The sequence below is a fragment of the Paralichthys olivaceus genome, chromosome 23 (genome assembly GCF_024713975.1).
Source record: "Paralichthys olivaceus isolate ysfri-2021 chromosome 23, ASM2471397v2, whole genome shotgun sequence".
NCBI classification, from domain to species: Eukaryota; Metazoa; Chordata; class Actinopteri; order Pleuronectiformes; family Paralichthyidae; genus Paralichthys; species Paralichthys olivaceus.
Window position 1 is genome coordinate 13,484,864 of NC_091115.1, and position 24,610 is coordinate 13,509,473.

The 24,610-nt window shown below is 42.8% G+C and overlaps 2 protein-coding genes across 13 annotated transcripts in view; one reads left to right on the forward strand and one right to left on the reverse strand.

The window, feature by feature from the left end:
* The first annotated feature begins 332 nt into the window (after positions 1-332).
* Positions 333-7,805, forward strand: LOC109632948 (HMG box-containing protein 1-like). Of its 10 annotated transcripts, none has more exons than XM_020092515.2 (13): positions 333-388; positions 1,365-1,466; positions 1,914-2,021; positions 2,140-2,350; positions 2,978-3,107; positions 3,284-3,395; positions 3,528-3,637; positions 3,725-3,881; positions 3,972-4,116; positions 4,236-4,360; positions 4,542-4,725; positions 4,809-4,950; positions 5,051-7,805. In XM_020092515.2, exons 2-13 carry the CDS (start codon positions 1,379-1,381, stop codon positions 5,066-5,068), a joined length of 1,530 nt encoding a protein of 509 aa, XP_019948074.2. In that variant the 5' UTR covers positions 333-388; positions 1,365-1,378; the 3' UTR covers positions 5,069-7,805. The 10 variants fall into 10 exon arrangements, with proteins under 10 accessions (XP_019948074.2, XP_019948075.2, XP_019948073.2 ...); XM_020092516.2 differs by having other exon boundaries at positions 355-388; positions 1,917-2,021; XM_020092514.2 differs by having other exon boundaries at positions 377-703.
* Positions 7,806-7,889: 84 nt separating this feature from the next.
* ptprz1b (protein tyrosine phosphatase receptor type Z1b) overlaps positions 7,890-24,610 on the reverse strand; it is a 57,948-nt gene continuing 41,227 nt past the window's right edge. The window contains exons 10-31 of one of the 3 annotated variants that reach the window (XM_069520301.1): positions 24,248-24,374; positions 24,093-24,145; positions 22,604-23,095; positions 21,946-22,123; positions 20,418-20,651; positions 16,822-16,966; positions 16,628-16,719; positions 16,474-16,559; positions 15,157-15,177; positions 14,576-14,672; positions 14,402-14,484; positions 14,150-14,284; positions 13,456-13,742; positions 13,241-13,376; positions 13,012-13,158; positions 12,755-12,848; positions 12,239-12,312; positions 11,987-12,115; positions 11,630-11,782; positions 11,338-11,480; positions 11,069-11,204; positions 7,890-10,727 (exon numbers count right to left, since the gene is read on the reverse strand). In XM_069520301.1, the coding sequence (XP_069376402.1) occupies positions 10,584-10,727; positions 11,069-11,204; positions 11,338-11,480; positions 11,630-11,782; positions 11,987-12,115; positions 12,239-12,312; positions 12,755-12,848; positions 13,012-13,158; positions 13,241-13,376; positions 13,456-13,742; positions 14,150-14,284; positions 14,402-14,484; positions 14,576-14,672; positions 15,157-15,177; positions 16,474-16,559; positions 16,628-16,719; positions 16,822-16,966; positions 20,418-20,651; positions 21,946-22,123; positions 22,604-23,095; positions 24,093-24,145; positions 24,248-24,374 (3,186 nt within the window). In that variant the 3' untranslated portion in view covers positions 7,890-10,583. Of the gene's footprint in view, positions 10,728-11,068; positions 11,205-11,337; positions 11,481-11,629; positions 11,783-11,986; positions 12,116-12,238; positions 12,313-12,754; positions 12,849-13,011; positions 13,159-13,240; positions 13,377-13,455; positions 13,743-14,149; positions 14,285-14,401; positions 14,485-14,575; positions 14,673-15,156; positions 15,178-16,473; positions 16,560-16,627; positions 16,720-16,821; positions 16,967-20,417; positions 20,652-21,945; positions 22,130-22,603; positions 23,096-24,092; positions 24,146-24,247; positions 24,375-24,610 lie in introns of all 3 variants that reach the window. The other 2 variants (XM_069520300.1, XM_069520302.1) reach the window with 2 other exon arrangements.

Here is a 24,610-nt window from a genome sequence, read left to right on the forward strand (position 1 = left end):
CAATTTGTCATGGTGCCTTTTACGTTTCTTGCAAAGAAGTTTGTTGCCTTGTTGAAATGTGCAACACAAATAAACTTGCATTGCCTCAATGTCTTCTACCTAGTACCAATCTGTAATATCTATGTATATATGTATATATATATATATTATATCATATGTACATGTCTTACTAAACACCAGATGACGTGTTTTTCCTGTGTGCTACTTTCTGTTTTGTATCACTTGAACCCACCCAGTGTGTTATTGTTGTGATGAAGAGAACGAGCCCGCACCGAGCCGACCAATGAGGGCGAGGGACACCGTCGACTGACATCAGATCCGGCCAATGGGGTCGCTGGGGGAGTTGTGTTTATACCCGCCCCCTTCCCCGTACAAGGCGACTGTTTTGGTGAGTTGAGGAAAGTTCATTGAAATCGTTTGTGGCTTTAAAAGCGTTGGATTTGACGCGTGTTCGCTCCGGACGAGAGATCCGCGTGTAAACTCGACACAGGAACAGAGAGCTGAAGCTGTCAACCTGTGGTTTTGGTCGTAAACTCGTCTTCGCCCCTCGTCGCGCAGCTTCATTGTTGTTAGCTGCTGGTTCTGAGCTAACTGGCTCTACGCGACAAGATGGCTCGTCTGTTCCCAAAGCGTTTGATCCCGTTTCCACGCTCGCGACCTCAGACGCGTCTGTAACTCTTCTGTCGCAACACATCCAACTCAGGTCTGTACTGGCTGTCGTCGAGGAAACGTCAGTTTTCAGCAGCGCTTTTTGTTTCGCGACGACAAACGCAACTTAGCTTTGATTTGAACTTTGACAAAGTGTGGAACCCACCACTGGTTGTCAGTGTGTAGTGTCCCAGAGGACATTTTGTCCCGTGTGGTTCATGGGATGTGCTTTACTCGTTGTCCATCCACTGACTTCACACGTATCGCTGCTGCCTGTCTGTACTGAATGAATGAGCTTCTTCTGCGCATGCGCCGGGGATCTGAAAGTTTATAAACAAGAGGGAGTCACATGACGACACATTGTGAAATCGATCAACACGCTGTCATCGTGTTTACACCTTTTCAAACCGACTACTTCACGGTGACGTTTACCCAAAGTTCATATCAGATGAAGGCATTGAGCTGATGAACGCAAAGGGTCTTTGTGAATGTGTCTAAACTTAGATGGCAGCCCGCCCACAGCGACCCCTGTGTCCCCCCATCACCCCAACCATATACAGCTCTCCCAGGATCATGTTCCCCCTCCTGTGTGTGTGTGGAAACTATGTACGATGACTGTAATGTAATCACTAATGTGTAGGTTCACCTTCCCAGCAGGTCGAGTGCTGTAAAGTATTTGAATCTAGCAGTGTAGTGAATGATCCAGCTCTCTGCAGGTTTCAGTGACATCATGGTGTGGGAGGTGGTGACCCCAGCTGTGCTGAGCGACCCCAAAGACCAGAAGGTCCAGGAGCTTGAGCTTCAGGCTGAACACACAGGTACAACATCTGTACTGCATCAGTCACGACGCCAATCTATTAATGAGGGACTTCAGTGAGTTCGAGTTGCACTTTTATAAAATTTGGTGACTCACAAGACGCAGATGAAAACAAGAGAATGATTCAGCTGAGGTATTCAGACCCAACCACAGTATGAGGTGGGATCCTACACTTCTCAGCAGCATGTTTTGATAGACCCTCCCTGGCTACATCTGGACCTGTCTCTTCAACAGACTTTCACAGTCATAACACAGATTTGTTATGATACATAATTAGTTCTTCTATTGAGTCTGTGTAATATTACTTTTCCTAAATATAATACTAAAACTTTGCTATTCTACTCTAAATCAAAATTTGCATTTAAATGCTTACTACAGTTAAAAAACAAATCTAACCTGTAAAAGTCTCAGATCATATGAACTCCTGTTTCTCTCTTCTCACTTTCAGTAGTGATGACGGATGTAGATGGAGACCAGTCACATGACCTGCTCCGCTGTGACGAACACTTCCCCTCCTCCCCTGGCTGCCCCACCAGTGACAGCTACATGGAATATGGTACATAACACTGCAGCAAACACTAGAAATAACATTAAGATCAATATAAGCTCATGTATCTTTGATTTCTGAAATAGTAAATGAAGCAAACTCTTCACCGGGTGCTTTCTGTCGCCAGATGACCTTCCAGATTTACAGGAGGTTCGGGAGGAGGAGGAGCCGACAGCGCCACCTGTTTACCAGGTGGAGGTGGGTGTGTCCCACCAGCAGGTGCATGCATACGCAGCGACACACAGCCCTCAGCCTCCTGACACACGCTGGCTCACGCAGCTGGCTCACATCGCCACCGGGCCTCAGAGCCCTCTGCTGCAGGAGTCTCCTCACAGCAGGTATGTGCACTTTGTACACCTTGTTCTAAAGTTTGAGTTCTAGGGATAAAAAGTATGAATGTCACATCACACCTTGAAAATAACTTTTATTTATCAGCCCTTATTTTTTATTTAAACACATTTGGTTAGTTTTATTTTTGTTTACTTCTAAATAATTTTTTTTTCCATTTTTACCATATTTTCTCTTTGTCTTACCATTAAATACTTGTATCACGTCTTCCCATCCACATTCCAGATCTTAAAGAACTAAAATAGCTCAGCTTTAGCCAGAACAACTGGGGTCAAGAGTCCAAACTTCCACCGTGCAACCCCAGAGTCCTACAAAAAAAAAAAACAATGAAAAAAAGATTGCCAATTTATCCTTTTCTACAATTTGTTAATGAATTCAAGACTTAAAAGATGCCTCATGTAAATATGTAGATTTATAATCCTGGTGATGATGTCACAGAAACCCCTCATACTCCAATAGGATATTAAATTAAAGAAGCAACATGAGCATTAAGGATTATTAATATACAAGCTCCTTAACTTCTTAATAACTGACTGTCTTAATCTGACACTTTGCAATGACCCTGTACTTCAGGTGAATTTCTGATCTTCCAATTCACCGGTCTGTGTCGTTTTCAGCTCCTCTCTGGTCTGCATCTCTAGGATCAGCAGTGATCTACATTCCTACGCACGGCCTCCTCCACCTCCTCTCCCCAGCAGCTCCCTGTCGCCCCCTCGAGGTCATGGGAGGGAGCGTCGACACAGCAGGGTAGAGCTAATGTTTGCCTGCTTCCGTTTGTTTGTTTGTTTCATCACTGGCACTTAACACAATATCTCTGGAACACCACAGCTTCCACCTATAATTATTTTTTAGTTTTAAACACATGGTTCTGTGTGGCTCGGAGGCCGCTGTGTGTTGACAATGCTTCTGTCCTGTTTCCACAGACGAGCAGTGAATGTGGCTCTGCTGTGTCAACCAGATCCTCTCTCTCTGATGATGAAGACATGGGCTGGAGCTTCTCCTGGCCCCCCACTGCCTGGCACTGTTTTCTCAAAGGTACACACACACTCAAATACACACTCAAATACACATGCATACACTGGAAAAATATGTACAAGAACACCTCTGTTTGGTTTGATATCGTCTGTGTCATATACTGAATGGGTGACTGCTCTTTTCTGCCATCAGGCACTCATCTGCGTTTCCACAGTGGCTGTAACGTGGAGTGGCAGGAAGTGGAGGAGTTGGATTCTGCTGAGGAAGACTCTTACAATGCAGAGCAGTCCAGATCTCTGAAGGTACATGATGCAACAAGTCGTTTAAGTCTCACATATACAGTATAATTACAGAAATGCATCACAAACGTTCTATGCTCCCTCTTTCAGAGTTACGGCTCTGAGGGTCTGCAGCTGGTGGAGCGCTCAGAGACCGTGTTGTCTGGTCACGCCGTCCTACAGCTGACCTTTGACCCCGGTGCATTTGGACACGTCCCTATGACCGCCAGGTGCCAACTCGACCACCCCTTCTATGTGAAAAACAAAGGTAGGAGCGATGCTGTTGAAACACTAAATCTGACTGTTCAGCTTCGCTAAAATGTCTTCTTTACACATTGTCTGTCCTTCTGTCCATCAGGATGGTCATCCTTCTACCCAAGCTTGACTGTGGTGCATTATGGGATACCATGCTATGAAATGGAGATAGGAGACATTTGCCTGCCTCCAGGACACAGAGACGCCAAACACACGGACGACTCGCTGGTCTTTGATGCCTTTAGGAGGTAAAATACACTTTTTACTGAAAATGATTCAGTATTGGTTGCTTTTCATAAAACCCAAAAATCACCAAAAAGATAATTGTGTGTTTAAACACATGTGTTTGTGTGTGGCTCTTTCTCAGTCACGATTTCACTCCTCTGGACTCCTCTGCCGTTTACGTGTTGAGCAGCATGGCCAGACGGCGACGTGCCTCCCAGTCCAGCGGAGGAGCTGCTTCTCCGGACAGAGACGCACTACATGGTAGAGGTACTGTGTGATTAAGCAGAGACATTAAGAGCATGCACTGTGATACACAAATAGTAAGATATAAAAACACCGGAGCACGGTTGAGGATACAGTTCATGAGAAAAGAAAAGAGAATGTAGTAAGTGGTGATTGCTTAAGGGATTTTAAAAGGATCTTACGTGAATCTGTTTGAATCCCACAGACACCCACAGTCCCAGCAACTCCCGCTCTCCTCATCAAAAGCCAACCAGGGGCCAGTCTGCCGGAGCACAGGGAGGAAGTAGTGCCCCGGCTGTTAAGTGCAAGCGGCCAATGAACGCCTTCATGCTGTTCGCCAAGAAGTTCAGGGTGGAGTACACGCAGATGTACCCGGGCAAGGACAACAGGTAGGGCGTGCGCTGTGATGTGTGTCGCGAAGCCGCAAGGGGGATTCATGTGTGTTCAATGTTAATGTGTGTGTGTGTGGTAGAGCGATCAGCGTCCTGCTCGGCGAGCACTGGAAGAAAATGCGAAGTGAGGAGCGGCGGGCGTTCACCCTACAGGCCAAAGCCCTCGCAGACGAACAGAAAAGACTCAACCCAGACTGCTGGAAACGCAAACGAACCAACTCTGTAAGGACACACGCACACACACACACACACACACACACACACACACACACAGTTTGTTTTGTGCTACCTTTTAATTCAATTCCTCCTCTTTGCCTAACAGGGTTGTCAGGGAAATTAAGGCTTCGGGGATGAAAAGAGGACACACACACACACACACACACACACGCATATTACACAGCGACGAAGAAGAAAAAACCGCGCTGAACCTAATACTTTGCTTTGATATTAGATTTGATTAACAACAGACTGGCCTTGATCTCCCAAAGTGAGGATTTGCTTCTGCTTTTTCAAAGCACAAACCTCGTCTCAGTCAAAACGAGCAGCGGCGTCTGCTTTCAGAAATTGTCACTCTCCTCTCACTTGCTTTTAGATTGTGCTGATTGTTGAGAGGAAAACATTTTTATATGGTGAATTCAACAAAGTGTCACATTTCCAAACCAGATGAAGATCAGCAGGGTTCTGGCTACGACAGAAATGTGACCGTTATATTAAATCAAATAAGTCTGGTGATTTTCAGTCTGTCATATGCTTGGGTGGGCGTTGTGGTGCTGTAGCATTTTAGTCGAAAATGTAGCTATTTTCCCCAAATTATACTTTATATACAAAGAAATATACAAAATATTTGCTTGCATTTTTTACTTGTATTTGCACTTGGTGTAATTTTACCAAAGTTAACATTTTAACATTGTTTTCATGTAATTCATCCTGGAAAATGTAATTATTAAATTAGAATGACTCTCATACCTCCTCCAAGGACAAAATCCTGCACCAAATCTGTTGTTTGTTGGGACATGGTTCTCAAACTATTGAAGAGCTGAAACAACTACTACACCCTATGAAACCACATTTGAATCCTGTAGGTTCAGATTTTTCATTGGATCTGATCCAAATTTAACAAATTCAGACATATCAGTCAGAGTCCCTTTGTCCAGATCTGCAAAAAAATTGAATTGACTTCCACCAAATTGGACAAATGGACTTTGGCAGTCCACATAACCTCCTTGGCAAAGGTAGCAGGAGTACATCACAAATCCTCAACAGGCTGTATTTACCTCAACTAAACAAATAATCAAGCCTTAAAATACAGACAGTTTAATCAGTGTAAATGTTTTTGTCAAATGAATCTCCATCTAGACCTGATCTGTTTTTAGTTTTTAACATTGAAAACATTTCACAATTCAGAATGCCTTTACTTCCTTTAGAAGGCTTTTATTTTGAAAAAGGAGTTTCCTATGCAGTGTAATGAGAGAATGATTATGCTAATCCACAATCCCCATTATAGTACAGGTTTCATTAACATCATTAATAACCTCCGTTTGGTTGTTATTTGTAGGATTTGCAATAATTAACAAAGTAAATACCTTAACAGGAGAGTAAATTGCTGTTAGATCTGCATACAGGAACTGCTGAGACCCTGGATCCTCAGCAGCTGTATGTTACTGCTTTTGATTTTGACATCCCATTGTGCCATAATAACATGTTTTCACTGTGTTCTGCCAAAGTGTCTTTGTGTATAATCAAACACATAAATGCAGGAGAGGGTTCATGTTACTCACAGATTTATAAAAAGCTTGTTTAGGAAAATATTTTCTACCATAGTCAGACTGGGATCATTTTTTCTCCAGAAAAACAACTTTGACTTCAGTGTAAAAATAGATCATTTCAAATTTGTCTAAGCTGTTGTGGTCACAACAATATTTTGGGGGGAACAGGCTCACCATAAAAGTGTTCTGCATTTGTCATATTTAAAAAGAAACCTTTTTTTTGTGTATTTTAATCGGAGTGTTTGGATTTTTTGGGGTTAGAAACGCAACAGACAGGATTCTCTTCCCTGGGCTCAGCAATCTCTCTCGTTTGTTAAACGATGGAGGGGAGTGTTGCTCTCAGAGCCCAGAGGAGTTACGATACAAAGAGTTTCAAAAAGACACAGTTGAGGAGCTGTTGCAATAATTAAAGATAATACGACGAGGAAACCCAGGGCCCTCAAGGACTACCTGGATATTGAAAACTAAGACCCAGGACTAAGAAAGCAAAAACATGTACAATGTTCCCTTTAATAAAAACCCAGCATTGTTAAAGGGATAATACATGCTCCTCAAATACTGAGTCGATACTCTCAAACCTGGTGTGTGAGGCTTTAGGAACATGGTGTGACTGTGTGAATCTCTGTGTGCTGACCTTCATGTGTGAAGGCAGGAATCTGCTTCAATCATAGACTCTATATAAAGATGGACGACATAATGGCTCCCCAAAAGTGAAAACCAAAGCGTGTAGATTGGTGGCTGGCTGCAGTATGTCATAAGCCATGCCTCCTCCATGTTAGTGGATGGGACATGAGACAAACTAAAAAGTCAAGACAGTTTCTGTCACTGATGTGCCTTGTTTTCATCACTTAATTGATGCTATGAAAACAAGGTGAAACTGGTTTAGAAAGACGTCAGAAGCACAAAGTGGCAGCACCTGCCGCAGCCCAGATGTTTGACGTCCATCTTTTTTAACAGTGTCTGATTTCAATGCTTGAAATTTTTACAGAAAAAAAAAAAAGAAATGAAAATATTTCCAGAATATTTCCAGCGCTCACACTCTCACTGCATAACGAGGTTTATTCTTAATGCACTATATACACTTTATCTTATGTGACTGCAACAGTATCACGTGTAATGACAAATATTAATATGACTATATACAGAAATATATATATTTTTTGGTTCTGACTTAATCTTTGTTACGCTTTCATGGTTGTGCATTGATTATTTGAATTTTGTATGTCGTTGCGATCATGTCGTGTACAGGTCCATCAGGGGAGACAATGCAATATATTGTATGATAGTATAAATAAAAGCATGAGAAAGCTATTTCCTTTTTTTGTCCTGCCTGTCTTTTCTTGTTTCAACATTTTTTTTCGCCTACCAGAAAAAGAAGTTTAAAACAAACACAGCTTGAAACAAATCTTTAATTGTGCTGCTTCAGCCTGTTGCTATATACAAACTGCACCAGTATATATCTGGAGATAAAGGTATAGACATTAAGCTGCTATGTAATCATAAAGATAATAAAAAGAGACAACATTCCATTAAAACTATAAACATGATCAATATTTCCAGGCTAAAATTATCAAATAGAATCCACACAGTTATTTATATATATGTGTAAATGGCTAGAAAATCACCTTTTATAGTAAAATAGAAAATATATAGAGGTACAATATAAACATACAGGAATTTGGCCTTTCAATGTGTTCAGGGATATTTACAGAGAAACAGTTGGATCTGCTTTGAGTCACTCCCAGGCTTCGCCGCAGTTGGGTCCGTGCGATTTAGCATCCCGAGGTGATGAGGGACGAAAAACGGGCGCAGATTGAGGCTGCAGCGAGGTTTGAGAGCGACTCAGAGCTCGATTGATTCAGTCGGACGCAACGGCAACATTTGGACTTTACTCAAAAAAATGGAAACAGTCATAAGAAGTGGCACAGGGACGCAGAGGGAGTCACAGCTTTGAGTTTTCAGCCCCCTCAGCTCATTGTCTGAAATCTGAGTATTTGCAACAACACAGAAGATAAATGGTGTCATGATTTTCCTCTGGCTGATTCCACCCATTGATTATTCTGCAACAAGACTCATCTGAGAGGTCGTGATATTTTCTGCTCACCATCAAAACATCAGGATCCAGATTCATTTAGATTTAAACCGACCACAGCTTCAGCCGTGTTTGATGGAATATCACTTTAATACCTCCTCTCCGACCTTTACAACACTGACACTGATCCCCTTTAAGAAAATAGATACAGACCTCACATCAGTCTCATTATTTTGGCATATTATTCCCACAGTTGTATCAAAACAGGTTTTTAAGTACAATAGCATGAGTTACAAAAAGGCACCAGAGACCATGTGGCAGTGGCAACGAGACAGAAGCAGAATTCAACAGCAGTAAACACCAGCGGTCATTTCACTGTCACCAGTGAGGCCTTAAAGGTTTTGGTTATTGAAACATTACTATAAATTCTGTCGATTATTGTGCAGGGAATCAACTATTTATCAGGAATTATCATCGATCATATGGTTCTTTATACTGATTGGACTTTGTATTTTTATTAGTGTTAATTTCAACAATTTAAAGGAAAGACGAAAACTAAAAAATAACAAAGGAGAAACAATAGATGAGAAACTACAAATAAAAGAAATCCATGTTAAAGAAAGATTCAGATGAGGGAAGTTTAAGAATTTTAAAGACAGGTCCTTACTGTGATAAAAAAAATCTATAATTCTATAAATTTGAATTTCGGTTTCACTTTTTCAAAAATACGTATTTACTCTATATTTACTTTGAGTTTTTAACAGACTTTTGGCCTTTTCTCAGAAAGTACTGAACCTCTGCTGCTGCTTCACACTGAGCAGTCGCAGTTTTTTCGCTGGAAAGGCAGTGAAGCTTTTTTGGTTCCACACTTCAACATGGGATTGTTCCACTTTGTTTAATACGCCATCACAATTTTAATAATAAATGTGCATAAATCATAAACTCTGCTTGTTTTATTAAGATGTTGCTTCATGTGTTCTGGTCCAGATAATCTGCAGCCCTTTTTTTTTTATGTAGGAGTGGTCATGCTCTAGTCAGGTTTATTTACTCATCTATAAAACATTAGAACAGGATCTAGTAACCCTATGTAATGCCATTAGTTAACTTGGAAACCCCTTGTAAAGATTGCTGCTACGGCGATGTGGCGGTTAACACCAGAAATGTGTCTCTAGTAGATTCTGTAGTGTGAGACCCCGTTCAGACCTGGTATTAACATGCGTCCTGACCGATCCCATCACAAGTGGTCAGTTCAGGTGTGAAGGCACCCAAGTGTGTCCTCAATGTGTCCGGATCCGATCCTTGAAACCACATCCAGAGCTGGTCTGGTATCCAGAGCTGGTCTGGTATTCAGAGCTGATCTGGTATCCAGAGGTGGTCTTTTCCGCTGTGTGAATGTAAATACATCCTGGGCCACCAGCTGACATCCTCTCCCCTCCTCAAGTTTCACAATCAATCAATTTTTATTTCACATTTATTCTTCTCAATGATCATATGTTGGTTTGTTTGTAGCCAACACCACAATACCAACACTGATCAACACATCATGGTTCATAACTTTTTTGGTCACATTTTTCTTCGCAGCTGCATGAATTCATTCATTCGTTCCGTCACACATTCATTCACTCAGTCAGTCCCTCCCGACTTCCCCTGCACCGACTCATCAGGACACATGTTAGTACCAGGTGTGGACAGAGGAATTTAACACTGTCCGGTTGTGATGGGACCGCTCAGGACAGATGTTGGTACCAGCTGTGGACAGGGTCTCACAGCAACATATGGAAATCCAAGTCATGATCTGTGTAAACTCACTATATGGTGAACCTGGTACTGCGATGATTTTGTTTCCACAGTTACCTGCAGTGTTTTAGATGACTTAAGGCTTTACTGGATTAAACTGGATCGTTAGGTTCTATTTTTATATTTTTAATCACCATCTCTGGTTACAGAACATACTGTGCAGTCAAGCATCAGCATGGACCACCGACACAAGCCAAACCTCAGTCACCACATCACTGGAGTGTGCGTTTTTTTGTGTGTGTGTGTGTGTGTGTGTGTCTCTACATGAGTGACTCCAAGCTCTCTGCGATGTTGGTCTGTCCCAGTGGTACAGATCCGTTGGTCTCTGGACTCTGCAGGGCTCTCTGGTCCTCTTGGCTGCTCACCAGACTCAGCACAGCATGGTACAGATACTGGTACTGCTCCTGTGGTAGTAAACACACACACACACACACACACCTGCTGAGATTGAACCTGCCACATACTTATATCAAAATACACATCATCAGCTACTTCTTACCGAGATGAGGAATTCTCCCAAACCCGAAAACAAGCAAATATGACTGAAAATAACTTCATTATTAAGTTTTTATCATTTTAAAGTTCATAAATAAGGTGTGTGTGTGTGTGTGTGTGTGTGTGTGTGTGTGTGTGTGTGTGTGTGTGTGTGTGTGTGTACAATTGTACTTATAGGACTTGGATGACCATTTTGAGCATTGAGCTAGGGGATGTGTGTGTGTGTGTGTGTGTGTGTGTCAGTACTTACTACATCATTAAATACCCCAGGCCTCATCAGATTGGTCATCCGTGCCACCTGGTAGACGTCTACAGCTCCCTCCTCCTCCAGCTGACTGGACAGGGTGGTGAGAGCACAGAACAGCCCTGATGTAGCACCTCCCAACCTGTACACACACACACACACACACACACACACACACACACACACACACACACACACACCACAATCACTATTAAATCCAGCAAACTGTGGTGGTCCTGGTGTCCTGGTGACTGATCCCGTCTCGGTGTACTCACGGATCATGAATGATGGTGGGCCTGTCAGTGAGCCTGCTGTGCTCTCTGACTGCGCTGACCAGATCAAAACTGTTCCTGATGGGGCTGTCTGGGTTCGGCCAGCAGGTGGCGCTGTACTGTCGCACCTCGAGCACATAATTGTTCTGGATGGATGCAGAGAGAAACAGGAAAAGAAGGATTTAAGATGTGTTAGAGCGAGACAGTCTAGTGTCTTAACAACTGTCTCAACATGGACAATATGCTGTGTGTGTGTGTGTGTGTGTGTGTGTGTGTGTGTGTGTGTGCGTGTTACCTGTGTAGACTCCAATATGAAGTCTTGCATCAAAAGTCTCTCATCATTGGACAGAGAGACATGCTCCTCCCCCGAGCGTGAAACTATGAAACCCTCAAAGCTCATAGGTTGGTCTTTGCTGGGCCAGTAGACACAGCACTCCCCCTCTTCACTCTGACATAAACAAGAAAAACAGCAGGAGGTGTGTTTATCTACATATGCTGAAAATGTTTTATAAATTCAAACTAAACATCCACCTATTTATTCTGGCTTTCATTTAGAATAATATAATTTATAATTTTATAGTTATATTTATCATAATTATACCATATCAATATTACATTGTGTTTTACTAAAACATGTGTGTGTGTGTTATACCTGACTGTGTGCGTCCGGCAGGCGAACAACAGTGTGTGTGTTGTGTTCCCAGATCATTCTCCAGAAATCCGCCACCGTGCTGCTCAGAGGAGTCTGGCTCACTATGAACTCTTTACTGTGGTGATGTCCCTGTGAGAACATGAGCAGCTTCAAACTACCAGCACATATTTTACTGATGTGCAAAATAAAAAACAGCAACTACCCTGTAATGAAATCAAATTGTAATAAATACACAGAAGCCAGTTGTGTTACCATGACGTAGGAGGCGTTGATGAAGCCTGTGTTGTTGGTTTCGGAGGCGGTCAGACACACTCTTGATCTCTCCACTGTACAAATACACAAAGATGGAAGAGTTTTACGTTCACTACACTGTTACGATAAGTGTCATGTGACCTTACACCAGTCTACCACTGACTTAAAGATGAGTTTGATGCTTTCATTCCCACTCTTCACCCTGAACATCTGTTCTTCATGCTCTATGTAACTTTACGTACGATCTCCTGTGAGAAGTTAACAACTGGCTGATAGTCGCAAGTTAAATCATCAGATTCAGGTCAAGATAGTTCAGGAGTAATGAAATTATAATAGATACTTAGAAATCATTAAAAAACAACTTTGTATTCCACATTCAGCCAGGAAACTTTTACAATACTAAGAATTCTAAACACAGTTTGTTGTATTTGTTACAAACTGATTAAACACAAATTAATTTGGTAATATGTGCGACCTCTCTGTGTTTGGGGCAGTTCAATATCCAGCTCTGCTTACCAGGCATCAGAGCTCTGGCTCTGTTCTTCTCAGCGTTGCCATCTTTCAGGGCAGTGCTGTAGTCTGCGTGCTTCGCCTGACGCTGACTGATCAACTGAAACACAAAGAAAACACTCAGCTACAATCATCACATTCACTGTGCAAAGTTACCCAAGAATAAAAATGATCGGAAACTCAAGTGTTGGCTAAATGCATGAAATGTAAAGGACACGTTTAAATTACAATGTGGGTTAAGAAAAAACAACAGTTTACTTTACTTTGAACTGTTTGTCCATGCGCGTCCTGCCTGACAGTCCAGGGGTCAGGAGGTCAGACACGTAGGTGTGGAGGAGGTCTGACGTCACTGAGGTGTCACGGCTCAAGATGGCCTCCACCAGAGCATCATGGATAAAAACATACTGCTCCTAAAGGACAGAGACACATGTTCTCGATGAGGACAGACACTAAGAACAGTGTGTGTGTGTGTGTGTCTGTTTGTTCACTTACCTCTGTCTGAACCAGGAAGTTCCTCTGAGTCCGCACATGCTTCAGGAAACCAAGAACGTTCACTGTCCCCTGATCCTGGATCTGCTGCAGCATGGTGTCTATCACAATGTAGGTTCCTGTTCGTCCTACACCGGCACTGTGATGTGCACACAGTACAAGTCAACACACTGAGTGTAGTCAGTTGATGGCATGGGCAAAGAAAAACATGACACTACCTGCAGTGCACCAGAACAGGTCCCATCTCTTGTGAGCGGGCCCGGGACGATGATCTGATGAAGGACAGGACAGGCAGAGTGTATTCTGGGACGCCCATGTCTGGCCACTGGGTGTAGTGGTAGTGCATGACTGTGTGTTCGACTCTCTGAGACGCCTTATTTGTGGTATCCCTGACGGTGAACGTCCGCAGTGTGTAGTACGCCAGGGTCTTGCTGCTTTTCAAGGTCACCTGGTATGCACCATACTCCTCCTGGTTCTCCTCGGGCCAATACTGGTCACATTTGGTCTGTAGAAGGACAGAGAAGGTAAAACATGAGCACATGACCAATGGAGACTTGTGAGACTTCCAACCGTCTGTTTGTACCATGTTCAAACTTCCCTTAAGGCAGACATTAAATATCATGCTCAAGAGGACAAACACGTGGTTTGTGAGGCCATGTGACCTTTGACTACCCAAATGTAATCATATCATCTGTGATCCTGAGCTTTGACATTTCACCTTCATTCATCTTTGAGTCCAAGTGAATGTTTATACCACATTTTGAACAAATTGAGATATCGTGCACACAACAATGGGACGGACAGAGGAGACAACTCTGAAACTCAAATGATGTTTTTGTATTTGATCAGATAATCTGTGTGTAAGCTGTTGTTTGTGTCACACTGGTATTTGTGTCAGTAGCGACCTCGTACCCGTCCTTTCTCCTTGAGGTTGGTGATCATGACGATCACCCCAACATTCTGCTGCCAGATCATCCTCCAGAAGTCTTCCCTGCCCGCTCTGAGAGGCCCCTGAGCTGCGATGTACGCTCTCGTTCGCTCATAACCCTGCAGAGGAAAACCACTGTTTACTGCAGTCAAGAACTGGAAAGGGACTACTGGATTTCCTGACATGTGGGAATACATTCACTAAGTTAGAGGAACATTATAGAAAAGTGTACCTACATCAACAAAGTTAGCGTTGATGTAATCCCCACATTTCCCGTCTCGGTCTAAACTGTTGGACAGCTTCACTCTGCTGTGGTCATCTGGGAGAGGACAAACACAAATCAGTTTTATCGTCGGTTTGCATGATAACATGTCAATGTTGAGCACCGAGCACAGTGAACGGTGACGTACAGGCCAGAATGTTGATGTATCGGTTCTTGCTTTTGTTGTCGGGGTGATTGGAGCTGTCGGTGGTGATGCCCATGTCCACTGTGCAGGCTTGTACCTCCTGAAACACAACAACACAATATACAGTACAACACATACAGGACTTGGATTAATCACTCAGAGGAAACTAGATAGCCACTGTCCAATGAACACATTGGACTGAACATCATAGACAGATAAATATAATTTCTAATATTGAATCTGTATTAAAATATGCTGGTGAAGCAAAAGACCAAAATTCTGTCTATTCCAAGTCAGTGAACCATCAAACTAATTTTGAAGCTGCTATTTTAAGGTAAAAAAGGTGCTTAGTGTTGTTTTAAAGGCTCCATGACTGACAACATATTCCTGCGAATCAGCTTCCAACGTAGATTAAGAGCCAGAAATGAAGAGAGCAGCAGCTCCACCTCCATTTTTGCCCGACACCATAAAGTTTACATTTAAGATCACGTCTGAAAAGATGCAGAGGGTCAACAGAGGATCTTCCAGCAAAAAGAAAACAGCACCTCTGCAGGTGAGGAGGGGTGATACTGTTGGCTTCTTACCTCGTAGGATTCTTTGACAATCTAATGGAGGGTGGTGAGGATGCAGAAAGCACGACGATGGTGGTGGAGGTGGTGAAAGGAGAGCGGGCAAGGGGACAAGATGACAGACAGACAGACAGACAGACAGACAGACAGACAGACAAGGAGTCAGTGCAGGTCCAGGAATATGGGGTTCAGATACACACAGAGAGGCCGTGCTCAATGGGAAACACTGATGCTCCTCCCTGATCTGTAAGACTTTGATTCTACTATCAAAGCATCGTTTTGTCCAAATACATAAAGACTTAAATCAAAGTTGTGCTCTGACCACAGGCTCCTTCAATTTAGACTTTTGTTTTGTAAATTAAATTAATATATTTGTAAATGTATGATTGTAGAAAAGGTAAAAACACCATAACGAAATGGGGAAAAAACACACCCTGGCCATTAAAAAGGACTATATTACATACATTTTTTCCTATCTGTGTGTGTGTGTTACTCAAGAGGGTCATGCTCGGAGACAGAGGTGACTAATGCCATGCAGATGCACCTGTTGGTTGAAGTTAACCCACATCTGTTCTCAAACAGATTCAGATTCCAATTCTATACATAAGACATTGGTAATAAAATAATAATTTCACATTTAAAACACAAGGAGAAGGACGTTAACGTTTAAAGGCTGAAAACTTCAGATCCTAAATCATATATACAGATGGACGACACCCCTCCACTTCCTCCCATGACATCTTTGAGAAAAATGGATTTGACTAGTTCTTTGACGCAAGTTTGATCCACATCCCATCCACTAACAAGGGGGAGGTGGTATTTATGACCTATAGTGCAGCCAGCCACCACGTGTGATCGAGATGCTTTGGTTTCAGTTCGGGGATCAGGACAGGTCCATCTTTGTATATGCTCCATGGTACAGATTTGTGAAAACCTGCCACTCAAATTCGAAGTTGAATGTTTTTTGTGTATTTGAATTTAGAGACTAAAATCAGATCCAAGCAGCTTCAGCATGATCAGTACCAAACACCCTTCATACCATGTTTACTGTTGTTTTGCATATTGCACATGGAAGCTACACGTCAACACTGGGCTGAATGATATTCCTGTAGAGCATGAGGTTAATAGACATATGGAGGAGCATTAAGGGACTATGACAAATGAGATGTTATCTCCTGATTGGTTATCTTCTGCAAGAGCAGTCCCCTGACAGAGCACCCATCTACTGTCTTTAAATGGAGGATGGCTTTATAAATATTTAGTTTACCTTGCTTTCCCTCATCCACAGACATTCCACTGAACCCAAATACTTGTCATGATCAGTTCACATACCTCAAACTCCTTGAAGAAGGTGTTGCTGGTGTGGAGCTCCATGACATGCCTCACAAACTGCTTCACCGTCAGCGGCTCATGACCGTCTGCAATAAACCACATAAATCCATATTGGATATTGCAATGATCATTCAATAATGTGTGTGTGTGTTACCTGTAGCCAGCAGCAGGGGTGTAGACGGAGCAGAAATGACTTTAGGTGATGCGCTGTCGTCTGGGTAGAAATTAGCTGCCTGGAAACAGTTTCTGTGAAGTTCATGGATCAGAAATGAACTCAACCACACAAGTACAATTAATGCAGACAGATATTGACCTTGTGTGTGTGTGTGTGGTGTGTGGTGTGTGTACCTCCAGTAGATGAGTATGCCCACCAGGACCAATAGACAGATAATGGTGAGAGTGGAGACGACAGCGAGAGGAACCACTGTCCTCTTCTCCCTCTCCACACCTCCGACCAGCCCCACCCGAGACTCGTGGCTGCTGTTGCTGCCCTCTGATGAGAGAGACAGTGACGAGGAGGATGGGGTGTGGTGGGTGAGAGACAGGGGGGAGAAGAAGGGGAGAGTTTGGGAGAGTCAATCAGAGGAGCAGGAGAAACAGTGATCATGTGTAGCACTTTCAAAATAAAAGTGAATGTTTACCAGAGGAACAACATTAGCCTTCTTTTGAGTTGTGAATGTAAATGTAATAAACATTAAATATTCCATTCAATATTTGATGTCTGTCTGGTGTCCTCTTCCTCCTGAGAAAAAATATCTGTCTATTAAATTACTAGAAGATCCTCTATGTACAACTTACTAGTCACAACTTTGTCGGTCTGTTGTTTAGCACTAAATATAACTGCAAAACAATGAACTGAAATTAGCTGAAATCATTATGGAGCTGAGCAGAGATGCAGAGTCAGGTGACTAATCCTTCATCACTTTGAGCAATCATTCCCCACTGCACACAATCATCTCATCCTCTGATGATTAATGCAGTTCTAAGTGTTTATTTCACCACCAGCAATAACACTGTAGCTGTTTGGAATAAACCATAGACTGAATATAGATGGACGACATGACTGCTCCCCAAAATTAAAGACAAAGTGTCTCGGGCAGATAATTATAGATATTGACTAATGTGAAGGACTTTTCCTTGAAATAATTTGACCATAATTCCCACAACTAATCAGCATGACTTTGATATTGTGGCTCCATCCCCCGATCGCAACTGCACAGACTCTGAACCTGCAAATTATGTCATTGGGGCTGTTTGTATCTGGGACAGTTTGTCTTTATTTCTGGATGGTTGAAGGAAGTAGAATTGCATCATACATCTTTATATACAGTCTACCACCAAACTGCCATTTGGACGTATATGGGACTGTGTACGGTATGTGTGTACGGTAGGATATAATAAGTGCAGTGCCCCATTACATCACAGAGGGGCAGTGTTGAGGAGCTGCACACTAACATTTACCTTCCTTTGGCTCGTCCATGGCGTCGGTCAGTCTGATCAGAGGCCCCAACACTGGGCTCCCTGCGGCATCAAACAACAACTGGTCCACACCTGAGAACTGCTGCAAACTCTCACCAATGACGCCTGCATCTCTGTCCTCTACGACACCTCCTTCACTCTCTATACCCACGGTCATTTTACTATCACCTTCTCCCTCCCAGATGTTCTCAGGAGTTAAGTTGGCCCCAATGAATGACCTGTAAGGACTCGTGTTTTGATCCTCTTCATCACGTCCATCACTACCACCATTGCTCATGTCTTCACTGCTGTCAAACAGTGGAACCTCTACTTTGACGGGCAGCCGCAGATCATCCCTTCTTTCAAACACAGCTTCTTTCCCAGCATCTATACCATCACCCTCCTTATCCTCTTTCTTTCCTTTTCCATCTCCAGAACCACTGACATCCTCAGACCAGCTAAAACTGATCTCAGTTTCAGCCCCGCTCCCGCTCTCAGTCTTTCCTGCAGCAGTTTCACCGCCTTTTTCCTCCAGCGTGTCAAAGCCTGCTGTGCGATTGAGCTGCCTGACACTCTCCTCTGGGTCTCCATCTACTTCCCTCACTCCAGTCTCACTTATTTCCTCTCCACCCATCTTTTCTTCCACCTCATCGCCATCCTCTGTCATCTCTCGATCTGCGTCTGTTTCCCACTTATTTCTGCCACCTTTTCTGCTTCCTGTATTATCGTTATAATGATCTATTTCAGTGGGCATCTTAGCTGCAGTTGATCTTCTCTTTCCCCTGATATCATCCACCTTGATGGTAATAGTTGAGCTTGGAAGAGTAGACAGGTCTGTACTCATTGTAGCGACTTCATCAGACTCCTGTTTGAGTCTGTGGCCATCAAAGCCAGAGCCTGATCCACTGCCCTCTGTTGGTCTGTCTGGCAAATTCAAATGTTTAGAATCAAAGAAAGAAAAGTCGTCTTTATGTTGAGCTTCCTGCTCATTGCTGGGATGTGGCACGATATTTAGAACATCTTGAATCTTATTTTCACTTTTAGAAGGAGAAGTTTTTGGGGTACTTCCTCCAATAGTGTAAGTGCTTGATAAGTCGATGGCACTCAAACCAAAATCAGGCTGAAGAGAAAGGTATGCAGTGCTTGAGAGATCTTGTGAACTCAAAGTGGTAGAAATCTGAGCGTCTTCTGAATCCATTTCTAGACGGACAATAGCAAGCTCCTCAGAGGACTTATCTCCACTGCTTGTATTGTCTTCAAGCAGGGCAGGAGAAGGTGGGAAACGGATGGCGTGGTCAAGTGGTGGAGGTGTTGATCTGATGAAGTCGTCTTTGGCAGAGACTCCTTCTTCCAGGAGAGACATCACAGGGTTTGCAATGTGGACAATTGCTCTACTAGAAGTGTTTGGAAAGACTGAGGAGTGGTCAACAGTTGAGTCCTCAGACTTGGACGTTGGTGTGTGCGCTGCAAGAAAAGTCAAAGTCTGAAAAGAAAAACTTTTCAAGGACACCAAAGCATTGAAATGGATTTCAAGCCAGGGAAGACAGAGGAAAAGGTAAGAACTTGATTCCAAGATATGGTGGACATGACAGATTCATTTAAGAAATTCAGACAGGAGTAGAGTCTTGACTCCACAGAGGAAAAGTATTTGGTCAACTTTATATTCATTGTGTTTCTGAATGAGACGATGGGATAAATCAGCTTGTTGAGGAAGAACTGATTAAATGAGTCCTTCATTCTTTAGAGACAGAGGAAGAAAGCAACCACCAGAGGGCGCCCTTCAGCCAGAGTAAAAGAATGCATACCCAGAATGAAGAAAGACAAGTCCAAGAAATAGACACTGATCATCAAGCTTGAGTGGATTCAAGTCGATTAAACAAAACCAAGAAAAAAATCTCCTCATGTGGAAACTAAAGGATTTGAAGAAAGCAAGAGAAAGAGGAAGATGCTGATTATTGCTCTAATCATCATCATCAGCCACATTCTCTATAGGACCATCATCATCATCACAACCATCATCATCACCACTGCCATTATATGCGTCATGCCTCTCTACAATATGCCACTATGATCACAGGGCACAGCAGTGATTAGCTGAACAGCAGGTTGTTAGAAGGGAAGGACATTTGTCCACTGGAGTTAAGTGCAACTCTCTACCCACCACCAGAGAACATGTTTTTACAATGCAGGATGCGATATAGATCAGGGAAGAACCCATTACTTTTGGTGTTGATCTGAATCAGGAATTTCTTTTCCACTTTCTTTAACAATGGAAGATAGGGCTGGTTAACACTCATTTCCCAGGAAATAATCTGGAATAATCTAGATGATAAAAACATATTTCAGGGACTGATATCTATTCTCTATTATGTTGAGAGTGTGCAATTTCATTCAGCTTGATGGATTTAAAGGGGCCATGACAGATGTATTCTACTTGTGCATCAGATATGTTTCAAGAGATGGGGCTCTCAGGTGTTTTACCCTACCGTTGAACATGGGTTGGGTCGTATGCATCAGCACTCTGAGCAGAGAGGAGGTGGTGAGTGATTTGTAGACTGAGTTGGCGAGGGTGTTGCTGGCGGTTGCCGTCCTCGCCGTGATCCAGAGGGAGGACGGCGAGGAAGAGGAGGCAGAAGTTACGGTTTCCGGTAGTGGTTTGTTCACGAGAGCCTCGCTGTCCTCAGCGGGGAATACTGGGGAGACGCTGTCCTCTTGAATACCTGTGGGAGAAAGGGAACGTGACATTGATGTGACATGTGTTGTGCCACAACATGATGATGTGGCCTAACATGATCAGATTCCTCATGTTATGACTGGATGTGGCCTTGTGGTGCTTGAATCTCCTGGGCCTGATGTGATGTGCCATAATGAGCCATGGCTCTGATGTCACAACATGGTGTGTGATGTGAGGTGAAGTAGTACAAACTCATATGTCTGATGATTGGACATGCCATGATGTACCTTAATATGGAACGACAAGTGAAGGGATGTCATGGAATATCACATCACATGATTCATGTGAATGCAGTGTATACACTTTGAACCCCTCGAAAAATGTATTGTAAGGAAAACAAATATAAGTACTTTTTAGATTTTAAGACCTTCATAATACTGAAAAACATCTTCGATTCCAGGCCTTTAAGACCATTATCAAATTTCACATCAAAACTGACCAGCTGTGGCTCAGGAGATGCAGTGGGTCATCCACTAACCAGAAGGTCATAGTTTAATACCGGGCTCCTCCAGTCCACGTGCTTTAGTGTCCCTGGGCAAGACACTGAACCCAAAATTGCCCCCAACTGTGCTGACAGAGAGTAAATGATGTGTTTTTTACTGTAAAGTGCTTTGAAGAGTCAATAAGACTGAAAAAGTGCTATATAAATACAGCTAATTTACATTAGGCATTATGTATTTTGATTATTAACATGTCTATGCTTGTATAAAATGACAGCAATAGTTGTTATTATTAATTTGAAAGCATTTAAAAAAAAAATAAACATTTGAACTGGAACAAGACATGTTGGACTTGGGCCGACAGAATCTTTTCCACAGCTGCCCACTCCCTCTGGAACCCTCTTCCCCAAACTGCACTGAACTGTCCACCTTTAAAACACCATTCAAATCTATCTCTGCTTTTAATGCTTGATTATTATGTGTATACTATATTTCAAAGTCTGCTTATGATGTGCATTTTTTATAATCCTCTAAGTGTCTGAGCATTGTTAAAGGTAAACATTTTTTTGATGCATTATGTTTTCTATTGTTAGAATCCACTGAATTGTGACTGTCAGTGTTGTAAATCTTGAGTACAACGATTACTGACTCTCTTCGTAGGACTCTGCAGCATCCAGCAGAACAAAGTCTTCAGCTGGTCCCTATTTAAACATTTATGAGTTTAAATTCCCCCCCGGCACTGGACCAGGAGCTGCAGCAGCAGCACCACCAATCCAAGATGTTTTTGTGTAAACTAGACTGACAAAAAGAAAAACAGAATAAAATCTCTTCAAGTCTGACCTGGCACCGCAACAGCAGCAGAGGACTCAGTTGCAGCAGAGGCAGAGCTTTCCAGGGGGAAGTTGTTGACTGTGTCTTCATAGAAGATATCTGTGACTTGGATTTCCTCCACAGGAGGGGTGTAGAGATCTGACTGCGGAGAAGGGAGCTCACTTTCGCCAGCTTGTTCTGGTGGACCCTGATTCTTTAAAGGAAGTAAGACAAAGGCGAAAACAAGACCACAAGATAAATCTGTGAACAAGGTTTCATTTAAACACATGGTCTGACATTAGGAATGTACAACAAGTGTCATATCTTGTTATCTATCTCATAATTGTTTGTTGCTGTATAAATTATATATATATATTTTTAATATGCCGCTAAGTCCCATTATGCAAATAAAAAATGAAAGAATCGGTCTGATGACTAACAAGGTGTTTCAGGAGCTACAGAAGCAGTGTTTCCTGTGCAGAATTTGAAGAAATGAGATAACATGTTCGACAAGGATGGGACGGACAACCTAATGCCTATTGGCATAGAAACCAATATAATACACTTGAGGAAAGAAAACTGAAGAAGCATAATGTGTCGTCTTTAAGGTTGATTTTAAAGGAGAAAAACATGTAGTACCAAGTGGAATTTATTTTATTTTGTCACCGAGAAGATCCAAACGCTGTACCTGATTTGGGACCACTGACAGTGACGCCTCTTCTGTGATTTGTCGGTGTATCATTGGCAGCGTCGTGATCCGAGCAACTGGAAACAGGAAGCCTGGCTGTTCGGTTGCCTCGCTTACCCAGATTGCACCATTGCCGTCAAAACCTGCATGAGTGAAAGGCCGCTGTGTTGGAGTCATGCTGTCCTCGTCGATCCAGTTCTGATCCATATCATCCGGTGTAGACCTGTTTTGATCCGGTTTCTTTTTCACATTCTGGTTGAGTCGAGTTTTCTGCAGAACCACAGAATCAGAGGGAGTCTTGGGGGTTGAGCGGGGGTTGACCTGCACTGTGACGTCCGGGTTTGCTTGGGTTTGATTCTGGAGGCGTGTGGGCTGGTTCTGGTAAACTCTGGTCTGCTCCACTGGGACCTCCTCCACAGGGCTGTGGTCCTCTGGGGACAAATCCACCTGGTTATGGTTCTCAGGTTTCCCCCATTTGGCTTTAGATGAGACCTACCAGGAGGAAGAGAGCACGGCTGTGAGAAGCTGTCTCACAAGATGTTTGTTCTGTTTAGAGCATATATCTCTGCTCGGTTTAGAGTTGATTTCACTGACCACCTTTACAGCTTAAACTACATAGAAGAAATGTGAGCCATATGAGCCATGGAAAACACTACTCGCCCTGTCTTAGCATGAAAACTCCAGGGCAGTGTTTTTTTCCACAAGAAAACAACCATCATTAGCCTCGGCTACCAGTGTAGAACACAACATGAATAATCAATTACAAGTTTGGCTGACCCTGTTGTCTTTGCTAGCAGCTGTTGTGCAGTTTTACAATGATGCGTTTGTTTACATGTGTAGGAGACAAGCTGTAATTTCACTTCATCTGTTTACACCGACACATGCATGCCCAGTGTACATGAGTGGTCGTGTAATATGCATTTTCAGTCATGTTAGTATGAATGGGGATTAAAATGTATTTTCAAATTAAAACATAGTAGTTTCAGGCTGATCCAAAGTAGAGACTTAAGAGTCCCTTGGTTTTGGAATGACCTGCCTGAGGAGATGAGGCTGGCAGACTCAGTGACTTCTTTAAATTAATTATAAAACCTTCTGTCTTTTAATAATTTTTGTTTTGAATTGTATCTTATAAAGTAAAGGATACTTTCACTGCCTCTTCTTTAAATTAGTGGATATAAATGTTCACCTAGTGGTGGCGCTGTCTTTTTCCTTCTTCACTCATTAAATGAATTATAAAGCCATCTCCATTAATACAGAGTGAAGGAGAGAACTGGTGGTTCTGTCAACCTCTGGTACAGCTCTCTGAGCACGTAAAAACAAGCCTCTGCTGACATAATTACAATCATTTGCATAGTAATTAGGCTCGCTGACATGAGTGAATACGGGGCAAACAAAATAATTTGGCTAAATGAATGCCAACGTGCTGAGTGGTGTCAGGTGGAACCTCCCCCCCCCACACACACACACAGACACCCACAGATTGTCCTACCTCATTGTTGACTCCCACATCTTTAGTGACAGTGTCAGGATCCGAATCAATTTCTAAAGAGAAGAACAAAAAACATTTAATACCATTGTAATGAATGTAACAGTTTAAACATGCTCTGAGTGTGTGTGTGTGTGTGTGTTTGAGTGTGTACGTACCGGGGTCTTCTAAAGGCATGTCCACTATAATCTGGTCGCTCCATCGTCCTCTGAGTCCATTGGTGCAAACAGCCACCACCTGTACCACATAGCTGCTGTTGGCCAGCAGGCTTGAGATGATGGCGCCCTGTAAAGTCACATAAGACTTTTCTACAAACCACAATGCAATCAGGTGAGCTCACACACTCCTTCATCACCCTGGTGTTCAATTTGAACCGATTTTGATCTGGTTGTTGCATTTGTTTTTGTTTGTATGTATGTCTGTTAGTTAGCAGGATTATGCAAAAATTACACGATGACCACGAAACTTGGTGGAAGGATGTGGTCAGGAAAGAACCCATTCAATTTGGTGTGGATCCAGAT

Bases quoted from the DNA above. Each gene is read 5' to 3' on its own strand.
- LOC109632948 (XM_020092511.2), top strand. From the start codon at position 1,137: ATGTGTCTAAACTTAGATGGCAGCCCGCCCACAGCGACCCCTGTGTCC. The intron at 1,255-1,364 runs GTACGATGACTG...AGCTCTCTGCAG, and splicing joins TGTGTGTGTGTGGAAACTAT to GTTTCAGTGACATCATGGTG. The intron at 3,882-3,971 runs GTAGGAGCGATG...TCTGTCCATCAG, and splicing joins CTTCTATGTGAAAAACAAAG to GATGGTCATCCTTCTACCCA.